This window comes from Sycon ciliatum, chromosome 10 (assembly GCF_964019385.1).
Source record: "Sycon ciliatum chromosome 10, ocSycCili1.1, whole genome shotgun sequence".
Lineage (NCBI taxonomy): Eukaryota > Metazoa > Porifera > Calcarea > Leucosolenida > Sycettidae > Sycon > Sycon ciliatum.
The window spans coordinates 6,665,955-6,677,507 of record NC_088652.1 but is presented as its reverse complement, the minus strand read 5'-3'; the positions used below and the strand labels follow the sequence as shown (position 1 = coordinate 6,677,507).

Below are 11,553 nucleotides of genomic sequence, written 5' to 3'. Positions count from 1 at the left end.
AACAAGGACTCTTGCAATGCGTTATGATTGAGCGACCCGGAAATAGGAGGTTGAGAGTAGCGTCCTAATCCAGGATCGCCCAACCAGAGCGTGAGGAGTCAAAGCCTACTATTCAGCCGCGTAAAGGTACTACTTCGAAGTAGCACTAGGAATAGAGAGAAGGCGAGAGAAAGACAGACACATATCGGCACGCACACACAAACGCACGTGCATACGTGCTCGAACACACAGTGAGAAAGTGACAGGAAGAGAGAGAGAGAGCGTCAGATAGCGATCAGGTGATGCCGGGTTCGTCGTACTTGTCCGGATGACAACAGGATTATGTAGGATCGGGGTTCAGCTGATCTTGCTACCACTGTACCCCTCTCCCGGCGACCTGGAGTTGAGACATCGATCACGTCCGCGCCTGGGGGGAGAGCGGGCAGGATAGTCGCTCTGTGCCGCAGGTCGTACTGAGCTCCGGACTTCTGGCGTTGCGCTGTGTCGGCTGCACGGAAGGCATCCGTGTCCACTGAGCTGGGCTGGAGCTGGGCTGACTGTGATGGAACCGGCGTTGTGAGGCGGCGACCCATGAGTAGCTCCGCCGGGCTGTACGGCGCGAAACTGAGGGGTGTCGACCGATATGCCAGCAAGGCATCATATAAGTCAGCTGCTGAGGCGGACTTCTTCAGGAACGCCTTCACGGTGCGGACGGCACGCTCAACCTCGCCGTTCGACTGTGCGTAGTGAGGGCTACTCGTGATTTGACGGAAGCCGGCCCTGGTCGCAAACTGGGCAAACTCCGCGGACGAGAACTGGGGACCGTTGTCCGATCGAAGGACTGCTGGAATGCCATGTCGGGCGAAGATTGAGTGGAGATGGTCGATGATCCGTGCTGATGTCGTGGAAGTGAGGGATGCAATTTCTGGATAGCGGGAATAATAGTCCACCACCAACCGGTTACGGAGCGCGGTCGAGCTGGCAGAGGTCCACGCCAATGGTGTGCCACGCGCGAGGCGGTGTGGGGTGAGCGAGCAGTGGCTCGACCGGCGGCGGGCGGAAGGCCTTGCAAGTGCTACAATCTTGCACGAGAGCCTTAATGCGTGCGGTGATGCCAGGAAACCAGACTGACACTGTGGCGCGTTGGGTTGTACGGGTGACGCCCTGGTGACCGGCGTGAAGACGCTGAAGAGTATCGGCCACCAAGCACTGGGGAATATAGATCCGGGAGCCTTTCATAATCAGGCCATCGAGCAGGACGAGGTCAGAGCGGACAGGCCAGAACTCACGGAGGGGCTGCGGTACATCGCGGATAGCGGAGGGCCAGCCATCGAGGATGAGGGTTCGCAGCTGCTGACATGTAGCGTCCTGTTGCTGGGCGTCTCTAACCTGCTGCGTCGGGACGGTCTGATCAGCTAGATTCTCGACTGCGATAGTAGCGAACACGTCGCACTCAGCCTGAGTGGTGATGTCATCCCGACTCGGGGAGTCGTCTTGAGGGGCGCGTGAGAGAGCGTCGGCGCTGGTGAGGTAGCTCCCTGGAACGTGAATGATCTGGTAGTGATATCGTGCCAGGCGGAGTCGGAAGCGCAGGACTCTCGCTGGGAGATCGTGTAGGCGCTTCGTGCTGAGAAGAGGTACGAGAGGCTTATGATCCGTCTCGATGAGGAAGCACGCCATGCCAAGCAGGTAATTGTCAAAGCGGGAAACAGCCCAAGTGATCGCGAGAGCTTCCTTTTCGATTTGGGCGTAGTTGCGCTCGGCCGATGTGAGAGACCGGGATGCGCAAGCGACGGGACGCCACTCATCATCTGAGGACCGGCGCTGGTAGAGCACGGCACCGAGGCCATAGGACGAGGCGTCGGCAGATAGTTTGGTGTCGTAGTTGGGGTCGTAGCGCTGCAGACAGGCTGGCTTGCAGAGCTCTGCCTTGATGTTGTCGAAGGCTGCCTGCTGTGGTTGACCCCAAGTCCACGCGCGACCTTTAGACAACAGCTCTCGCAGTGGCTGGCTGAGGGCGGCGAGATTGGGAGAGAACTTTCCCAGTTGGTTCGCCAGACCCATGAACCTGCGGATGTCTGAGACGGTTTGAGGCTGACGGAAGCGCTGGATAGCAGAGGTCTTGCTGTCACCTGGTTGAATGCCGGCAGCAGTGAGCCGCACTCCCAAGAAGGACAGGTCGGGGGCGGCGAACTCACACTTCGACGGATTGAGGGTGAGCCCTGCACCCACCAGGCGTCGGAGCACCGCGTATAGACGACTATCATGCTCGGCACGAGTGCGGCCATGGACGAGGATGTCGTCCATTTGGCAGACCACACCCACCAGCCAGGATCTTTGACATGCGCTGCTGGAATATCTCAGGCGCAGAGGAAATGCCGAACGGCAACTTCGTGTAACAAAACCGACCAGCGGGGGTGATGAAGGTGGTTAGAAGCTGGGAGGGACTGTCCAGCGGGATCTGCCAAAACCCGCTGTTGGCATCGAGCTTCGTGAACACCGTTGAGTCGCCGATTTGGCCAAGAGTTTCGTCTACTGTTGGCAGCTGATGGTGTGACCGTCGGACGGCTTCGTTCAGAGGTTTCAGATCAGCACAGATGCCTACCGTGCCGTTGGACTTAGGTGCGGCCACGATTGCCGCACACCAGTCAGTGGGCTCCACGACAGGGCGGATTACACCAAGCTGTTCCATGCGCTGAAGCTCGGTGGCCACTTTAGAGCGGAGCGGCAGTGCGATGTTTCGCGCAGCGTAGAGACACGATGGCTTGGCATCAGGTGAGAGCTCGATGTTGTACGGCTCGTTGAGTGACCCAAGACCAGAGAAGAGTGACGGAAATTCCTGCAGAATGTCTTGTGGGAGAGCGTCGCCAGGTGTCGTCAGAGGCAGAGGTTCTGACCCGGCGGGAGCTGAGGAGTAGCTACCCGGCGCATCGTCCGTGGATTGACTGGGCTCCGGAGCGGTCGAAAGTGGTGTAGCGGACGCGGTGTCGCTGGAGAACAAACGTTTGATTAGACCAAGAGCGACGGAGTCAGGGCCCCCTAGGAGACATACGCGCAGGCCTCTGGCAACGTACACGGTGCAAGTGTGTGAAGAACCAGAGGTGGGAAAGACGAGCCGCGCGGAGAAGAGGCCCAATGTCTCGAGGTTGGTGTTGGCTGCACTGACGAGAACGTGCCGGCAAGGCTGGAGCTGCGGGGATGTGCTAAGGGAGTTGTAGACCTCCTCGGAGATGACAGACACATCGGCACCGGTGTCGACTTTGAATGGAACGGTGGTGCCATTGATGGTGAGCTGAACCTGCCAACTGGGAGGGTGCGCGGATACGGCACCAACGTAGATGGGGACCAGATCAATAGATTCCTCAGACACGGAGCTGGGAGAAGCGACGGCATCGGTGCCCGGCGAAGACTCGGCCGATAGCGCACGGGCATGGCGGGATGAGCGGCAGACAGCGCCGTAGTGCCCGCGCTTGTTGCACTTGTTGCACGTTTTTTCGCGTGCCGGGCAGGCTGAGCGTGCGTGGGATTTGCCTCCGCAGTATCCACAGGCGTTAGAGGTGGAACCACGTTCGGAGGACGTAGGTTTGCCAGATGACCCACGATGCTGGACGGAGTGTACTGTTACTGGAGCACCTCCTAGCGGTGGAGCAGTCCGGCTCAGGTCTGCCTGCGCGCGCGCAAACGCGTCAGCCAGCTTGGCCGTGTCAGTAGCACTCACTCGTGGTTGCTCCTGTACATGCCGGCGCACTTCCGCAGGCAGGGTGGAGAGCAGCTGCTCGCGCACTATCTGGTCAGTCACGAACGGAACATCGATTGTGCCCCCAGACGCAACTGCGTGAGTGATCCATTTTTCGAACAAATCCCTCTGCCGGTGGTGGAGTTCCATGTACGTCTCGCCAGGCGAGGACAAATTTATGGACCTGAACTTCAGGCGATACTCCTCCGCGTCCAATCGGAAACGCGCGAGTACTGCAGTTCTGATGAGAACGAAATCCTTCGAGTCACCCACGGGCAGATTATTGTAAGCACTGCGAGCTTTGCCCTTGAGGTGGGGTACGATCGCCAAGGCTCGCCGATCGGGAGGCACGCCGTAACCAATGAGCAGGCGTTCGGCGGTAAGGAACCAAGCCTCCGCATCGTCGGTGTCCTCCAAAGGCTGTAATTTGGGAAAATTCCTTGGAGAAACCGAAGCCGGAGCGGGAGGCTGACTCGGCTGAGACAGATGCTGAAGTAGAGCAGTCGAAACGGTGGTCTGCTGCTGGAGGTGTTGCTGCTGCTGTTGCTGTTGCTGTATCAGAACCTGCAGGAGCTGAGGCAGCTGCGAGAACGCGGAGATATCTACGGCCGGACTGGCGGAAGCAGTTGCGGCGGAGGTAGAAGCTTGAGACTCCGAGTTGTCAGAACTCATGATACCTGGACGAGGTGGATTTACTTTCGTGACGTGAGGCTTGGATTTTTTCGGACCCATCCGCGGAAAACGGAGACAGAAAACCGAAAGCTAGCACCGCGAGAACACCGCTGCCACCATGTTTTGAGTGTATCGCACAGCAACCATCCAGGTCCGACAACAACAGAACTACACACACCGAAAAGGCTTCTACTTCATTTCGTGCAAACAAACTCCTAACTAATGAAAACCAGAACAACCATGATCAGTTCCTCGCATGCGTACCTGAGGGGCCCGCATGCTCGGAGTGTAAAGACCACATGGCGGGCGTGAACACGTGTCGCAACGGCACGTGCATGCATACAAGTAAAGTGCGTAAAAGAGTTCATACTACAGATGCTACCGGTTCCAATCTCAGCAAACAATGTTTCTTGGATTACTGCACCACTACAAGGAGGAGGTGGACGAAAGGTGGACGAGAAGGAAAGCTTTGGAATCGAATCTTGCTCAATGAAGCTAAGTTTCTATTGCCAAAGATATACACCAAATGGTAGGGATCTCGTAAAAATTCTTTTAGACATCCATCAGGCTACTCCTATACATGTACTTACCAAATAGCCCTGCTGTATTCACCTACCTGTGTAGTAAAGGGGCTAATATGCAACATTAATTAATTTGCACACAAAAGTAACAAACTCCCCCAGACACAACGGGGACTGGTGGTTGAGAAAACATTAATTCAATACGAAGAGACAGAGACTTAGACGAACTACAACGACTACATTATGGAGGACACAGACTGAGAGAGAAAAAGAGAGAGAGAGAGATGGAGCGAAGGCAGAAAGATAATTGGCCTGGGTAGCTATGGCAATTATGGGCTGGAAAGCAGCCACCCAGACCAACGTAACAAAAGGTGACAAAATATGAGACAAAAGGTGGGTACGAGCGGAAATGCAGGCCAGCTCTCCCGTTCAGTCTCCAACCTGGCCAACTTTCTGGAAGAAAGAGGCTTAATACTAAATCCCTCCAAAACCCACGTTCCAGCCCTTCATGCGTCTCGCAGGCAGCCCTTGTTACTTAACATAGAATGCAATGGAAATCCCCTAGCTCAGACCACAAATGCTCGATATCTAGGTCTACATCTCGACACCCAGCTTCCGTGGGAGACTCAAGTTGCAACTATTACACGGAAGACCTCCCAGAAACTGACGGCGCTGCGAGCCATTCGCTCCTGCTTAACTGAGCAACAAGCCCTGCTATTTTACAGATCGTTAATACTACCGGACATGTTGTATGGATCTAATGCCTTCTTCTCGGTTCTCTCTGCGCACCAACGGCATCAGCTTTCGGTCCTCGACAAGCGATGTATCCGCTGCGTTGCCAACCAGCCATTCCCCTCCCACACAGATCCCATCTACACCCGTCTAGGCCTCATCCCCATCATCCAAAACGCCCACTGTAAACTCCGCCTCCTCATGCTTCGTATCCACACCGCCAGAATTAGTAATCTCCTGTCCAAGCGCCTACGTCGCCAGACTGAAGGCGTCACTCGGATCAACGATCCAAATGCGTATGTTGTCCCTGCCACCAGGCGAGTCTCTGGTGACTGTCGGCCGCTCGTTTCTGCTGTTAAATTATGGAACGCCCTGCCCCAAGAGTTCAAGTCCCTCGCCTGCCATAGATCATTCAAGAGACTTTTAAAGGTTTATTTTTATGGTTAGCCAGCATCTAGGCTTGGACTTGGAGTCGTGACTCAACTGTGACTCAACTGTGCTTTCTTCTTCTTTCTTTTTCTTTTTTTTGCCCTTTCTCTTTTTTCTTTTTGAGTATTTGCAGTCTGTGTTTTCTGTGTTTTTCTCTCTTTCGTCGAGGCTTGCTTGTTGTATCCTTGGCTCTCGGCCGTTACTTTATCGCCATCATAATATAGGGCACCATTGCCCGTTTGGTCTGCGATACAAAATAAAATTTCAAAATAAAATTTCAACAACACAAAGATACTCAAGGTTATCCATGGGAGGGTTTGATTTTTCGCTGCCAAGTTAATCTGAACACAGCCCGTTGAAATCCCCCGCTAGAACTACCAGTGTTGCCAACCACCCGTATTTGTCCGTAGTTTTACGGAAAAACGAAGTTTTGTCCGCCATACGGATTTCGATCGAATTATCCCGTAAACGATCATGTATAATCGATGACTAAAACCTTCACAACTCCATCGTTCCTTGTGCGAATTCAAGATTCGAAGGGTCAACGTGGTAGCGAAAACTCCAGGCTGTACACTACAACAATCGCCGAAGAGTTACGAGATTGGACTGCAGTGATATTGCGCGCCGTATTCGATATTCTTACCTCGACAAATTCAAATTTTTGATCGATCTTTTCGCCATTTTGGGGAAATTCCCTTATCGTATACTCTTTGACTCGTTTGAGCGACTGTCACTGAGCACATTATAATGACGTAGCCGGCTGAAGTTTCAATCGCCTCGAAAAAAATTGAGTGTTCTGCTATGAAGGAGAGTGGAATGGTGTTGATGGGATGAATTTGCTTGCATTTTAGGCTTGAAGACGACTTTGCTGTGTTACCGCACCTGATTTGTGGCGGCGTCATAATGCATTATTAATGGAGCCTGGCATTGCTCCTGCCATGAGCTTTCCAGTTGTTAACGAACCCTAGATTGTGAAAATCAAGCGAAGTAGACCAAAGTTATGACTTGGTGAAGTTGAAAATTGTAATGAATTCGTAGGCTACACAAGTGGGGCTGGAAGGGTTATACAATATCGGGGGTTTTCCCACACCAAATCACTCAAAATGTAGAAAAATCGAGTAGGCAAAACTCTGAAAAATTGAGCACAATGGCACTGGGCAATACTCATGGGGGTCGGGGGCACATTGGTGACACTGAACTACGTTTGGGGACAGTTCTTTGGCCTGATGTAGTGTTTCGGCACGTGAATTGATGAGACAGAGGTCGATGGGGTACAGGAGTATGGGCGGTACACTGAACTGATCACCAAACTCGCTCCAACTCATAGCCCATAGTGTTTCATGTCCCGCGGACTGGAGTTGATCTAGATTACTAACTCCAGTTGCGCGGGAGTTCTATCCTCAGGCTGCTACCGTATCTATTAAGTTGAACAGTATTAACAGATTGTCACAATCTCATTCACCTAGCTAAATCCAGTTGCGCGGGAGTTCTACCCTCATGCTGCTACCTTATCTATTAACATACTGCTACGATCTCAATCAACACATACCACCACTGGATTCCTTATATTAACATCTGCGGACTGCGCTACAAGATAGACACGCTGTCCCCTCTGATCAGGCAACGGACATGGAATGTTGTTGGGATTGCGGAGACATGGCTGGACGCGTCAATAGCTGATGGAGAACTGAACATTGAAGGATACAGTTTTGTGAGGAATGACCGAAAGGGGGGAAAAGAAGGTGGCGTCTGTATTTTTTACCGGTCCTACTTGCCCATCAACCCACGGCCGGATCTCAGCAAAGGGGACGCGGAGGTAGTTTGGGTTGAGCTAAATGGAAAGGCAGGCAATCACTTAATTGGCGGCATATACCGACCACCAGATGCGCCAGTCTCCTACTGATCCACCCTTGAGGCATCGCTGCATCAAGCTGCTGTGGTTACCTCAGCCGTCACATTGATGGGGGACTTCACTGTCAATATCTCGCATTCCCAGCCACAGCATGCCCAGCCCCTTCTGGATCTCTGTGGTGCATATGGCCTCACTGATATCGTCCACTCCGTTACGCGAGTCTCACCTCGGTGTCCAGCTGGCACTACTATTGACCTGAAACTGTCTACAGAGGATAAATATTTGCATAATTGCCGAGTCCTGCCGCTTACACTCAGTGACCACTTTGGAGTTGAAGGAACCTTCAACGTAAGACATGCCCGGCCAGACATCCCCAAGCAACGTGTGCGTCGCCGTTTAGGTAACATTGACATGGCGTCCTTCTGACTTCACCTAGCTGCTGCTGAACTTCATGTGTACCCACCAGACTCTGATGTATGTATGTATGTATGTATGTATGTGTGTATGTATGTACATACATACATACATATGTATGTATGTATGTATATTTTTATTTGAATTCGCGCAAGTACACACAGGCTAAATGCCCAATTACATGGAAGCGAATGCCATAATGAGGCCAATTAAGAAAAAAAGGTGGAGGAAGGAGGAGGACGGTAGCAAAGCAACAGGGAGGACAATTCAGGAGCAAAATCAACAATTGCACAAATGAGAGAGCACCTGTGCAAGCCATGTGGGACCACTGGCATCAACGATTCCTTTCTGTCCTCGAGAGACATGCGCCATTGCAGCAATGCAAGATTAAGACAGGCAAGCTCCATCCTCCATGGTCTGAGAGAGAGCTATACAAGATAAGCGAGCTGAAGCGTCGCCTGCATCGAAAGTGGGTTGCTGGCAAAGCCAACTCTGAAGCTCACGCAGCATATAGACGTGCCCGCTCGGTTACTACGAATACAAACAGGCGCAAACGCAACCTGTACTTCCAAAGTCTGTGCAAAGATAATTACTAGAACCCATGCAAGTTACGGGCAGTCCTAAATACTGTGACTGGACGCAAGAGACAATCAATCCAGCCGACATGTGACATTGAACATGTTGCGTCCACGTTTGGCAAGGTAGTGTAGTATCCCTGCCCGACCAATACGGAGGTAGTATGGAACTAATACGGAGCTTTGCCTGATGTATAGTTAGTGTATCTCCGTATATAAGCGTACGGCGTCTGCTGCATAAAAGCTGCTGCGCATTTCTGTGAAGATGAGATTTTGATAATAACGAGCTATTCAACCTCCAGGTGTGCACCGGAGAGAAAGTCAGTTATTTTGCCGTTTCTTCTTTCACTAATAATTATATCTCAGGTGTGTACCTGAAAGAAGTAGAATAAAAGTAATTCTTGTTGATTTCACCGCGCCTACCACTCGGCTACCGTTACAGTAGTCTCTGATGGTGATCGACCTTCAGCGCTCTCTATGCCTCAGGGTCCAGAGCCTTGGTCTGCCCTGACCTCATTCCAACCTTTGCGGGTCTGCAATGCTGACTAGCTTTTGAAGCGAATCGACCCGCGCAAAGCAACAGGCAGCGACGGCATCCCAGACTTACTTCTAAAGTGCTGTGCCGATCTGCTAGCACCATCAGTTGCAGCACTTTTCAATGGGGCCCTGACCTCTGGCACTGCACCCGCTTAAGCGTGCGTATGTGACCACATTCCAAAAGGCTGGCGATCCATCTGTCGCCAACAATTTCCGTCCTGTGTCCCTGCTCCCAATTCTCTCGAAGCTGCTGGAGAAAGTGGTGCAAAAGGCACTTGTCACCTTTCTGGTTATGGCTGGTTCTGCCCAGCACACAGTTTGAATTCCGGACAGGACATTCCACGGAGGATGCCCTTGTGTTGATGGTCAACAGGATCCTTGCCTCAAGATTGCCGCATGTTCACGGGTGTGGTCCTCCTGGATATGTCGAAGGCGTTCGACAAGGTTCGCCACCAGCAACTAGTCAAAGATCTCGTATGTGTGGGCATCACTGGAACAACACTCCAGTGGCTCATGTTATACTTGTCTGATCTCTGCCAGATTGTCCAGCTGCGATCCCAGCTTAGCACAGTGGCAGCCTGCTCCTGTGGAGTACCACAGGGGTCGGTATTAGGTCCACTGCTTTTCAGCCTTTACACCCGGGACATACCATCTGTTGCCCAGCAAGCTGAGCCCGTCTAGTTCGCAGATGCCATTGCACTGACCTGCAGTCGCCCAACACAACAGGAACTCTCTCCAGAGCAGTGACATGCATTGCTGACTGGCCGAAGCAGCGAGGTGTGATTCTTAAGAGAGCATGTCTGAGAATACCTAAGTATGTGTGCAAGTGGATCTCTCCGATTTCGCTCAAAATTTGCAGGTAGGTTCCCTTTGGGGTGTGGATCGATTGTGCAAAGCCCTTGAAAAAGTTTCTGAAGGGAACCTTGAAATTTGCATACCCCTCAAAAATGGTCGAAATATCACATTATTAATGGGTCTAGAAACGAGTCACGCCACAGCGTATACGAACAAGCTATGAACAAAACTCCATCAGGCCAACATTGCCTCACCTTAGAAGAGTTCCTGGAGTAGTACCGCTTAGCCACGCCAGCATCGCAGAAGACGAGGTCCGTCACCCCCTGACGCCACAAATGATCGTCTTGAAAATAGCCAATTTACAAGCGCTGGCAAAACAGCCAGCTACGTCCTCAATTGGCCAGAACTATACACCGGCAGATAGTAGAACACCTATTCTAGCGCTGAGGACATGTCCCCCATCTTCCTTTTGGGGTTTTCTTGAAATAATCTTTTTTGAATTTTTCCACTCGACCATGCTGAAATATGGCCAAAGTCATACCTGCGCAGGAAAGCTCGCCCCTCCGCGACACCTCCTCAGCAATTTCTACTCCAACACTACTCCCAAGGCCGCAGAACAAAGTGTAGTGTTGACTCTGACAAGGAAAAGCAACGGTGATCACTTGTCACTCAAAACGGCAAGCTTCTCCTTGCGCCACCAATAATATTTTGTGCGACTGTTGATGCAAAAGTGACTGAAGGCCTGAGCGCAGTTTTTGAATTTTATTGCAAGCTGCCATCTGTCTCTTCTGCTCGCGACCTTGAAGTTCACATTGACACCGCCATGTCTTGGAACACCCAGATGGATTGGTGCGTTGCCCGCCTCAACAAGAAAGTTGGTGTTCTGTGGCGGATGCGCCGCTGCCTCAGCATGCAAAGCCGCATCCAATACTTCAAGTCTGTGATCATGCCCGATTTCTCGTTTGGCTCCAATGCCTTCTCAGCATCGCTGGCGGGTAAGCACCTGGACCGTCTCCAAGTTCTGTAGAATCGTGTGGCTTGAGCTGTGTACGGATGATCGCCGCGCACCTCTGCCAGAAATCTGCTAATCCAACTCGGCGCCTACCGTGTCCGGGACATCTTCATCCAGAAGCTCTTCTTCCTGGTTTGGCGCTGCCGATACTCCCGTGCTAGCCATACACTGCAAGTGCTGCTGCTACCAACCAGTGGCGCTCCTACTCAGCTGCAATTATCTATGGGTCTAAGACCACTGCCAACCCGCACTGCGCTGGGTAAGATTTGTCTTGCCTTCCAAGGAGCTAGGCTCTGGAA

At 52.2% G+C, this 11,553-nt stretch overlaps 1 protein-coding gene across 1 annotated transcript; it reads right to left on the bottom strand.

Moving 5' to 3' along the window:
- Window positions 1-263: 263 nt before the first annotated feature.
- On the bottom strand, window positions 264-4,387 carry LOC135826576 (uncharacterized). Its single transcript, XM_065339180.1, has 3 exons — window positions 2,305-4,387; window positions 1,269-2,201; window positions 264-904 (listed from the first exon to the last, which is right to left on the bottom strand). The coding sequence occupies exons 1-3, from the start codon at window positions 4,385-4,387 to the stop codon at window positions 264-266; spliced, it is 3,657 nt and encodes a 1,218-aa protein (XP_065195252.1).
- Window positions 4,388-11,553: the final 7,166 nt, after the last annotated feature.

Excerpts from the sequence above, each read along its gene's own strand:
- LOC135826576 (XM_065339180.1), bottom strand. The coding sequence starts at position 4,387 with ATGAGTTCTGACAACTCGGAGTCTCAAGCTTCTACCTCCGCCGCAACT. Across the intron at positions 2,202-2,304 it reads CATGTCAAAGATCCTGGCTG|GGCTCACCCTCAATCCGTCG; the intron begins GTGGGTGTGGTC and ends TGGTGGGTGCAG. Across the intron at positions 905-1,268 it reads CGATGTACCGCAGCCCCTCC|AAATTGCATCCCTCACTTCC; the intron begins GTGAGTTCTGGC and ends CCCGCTATCCAG.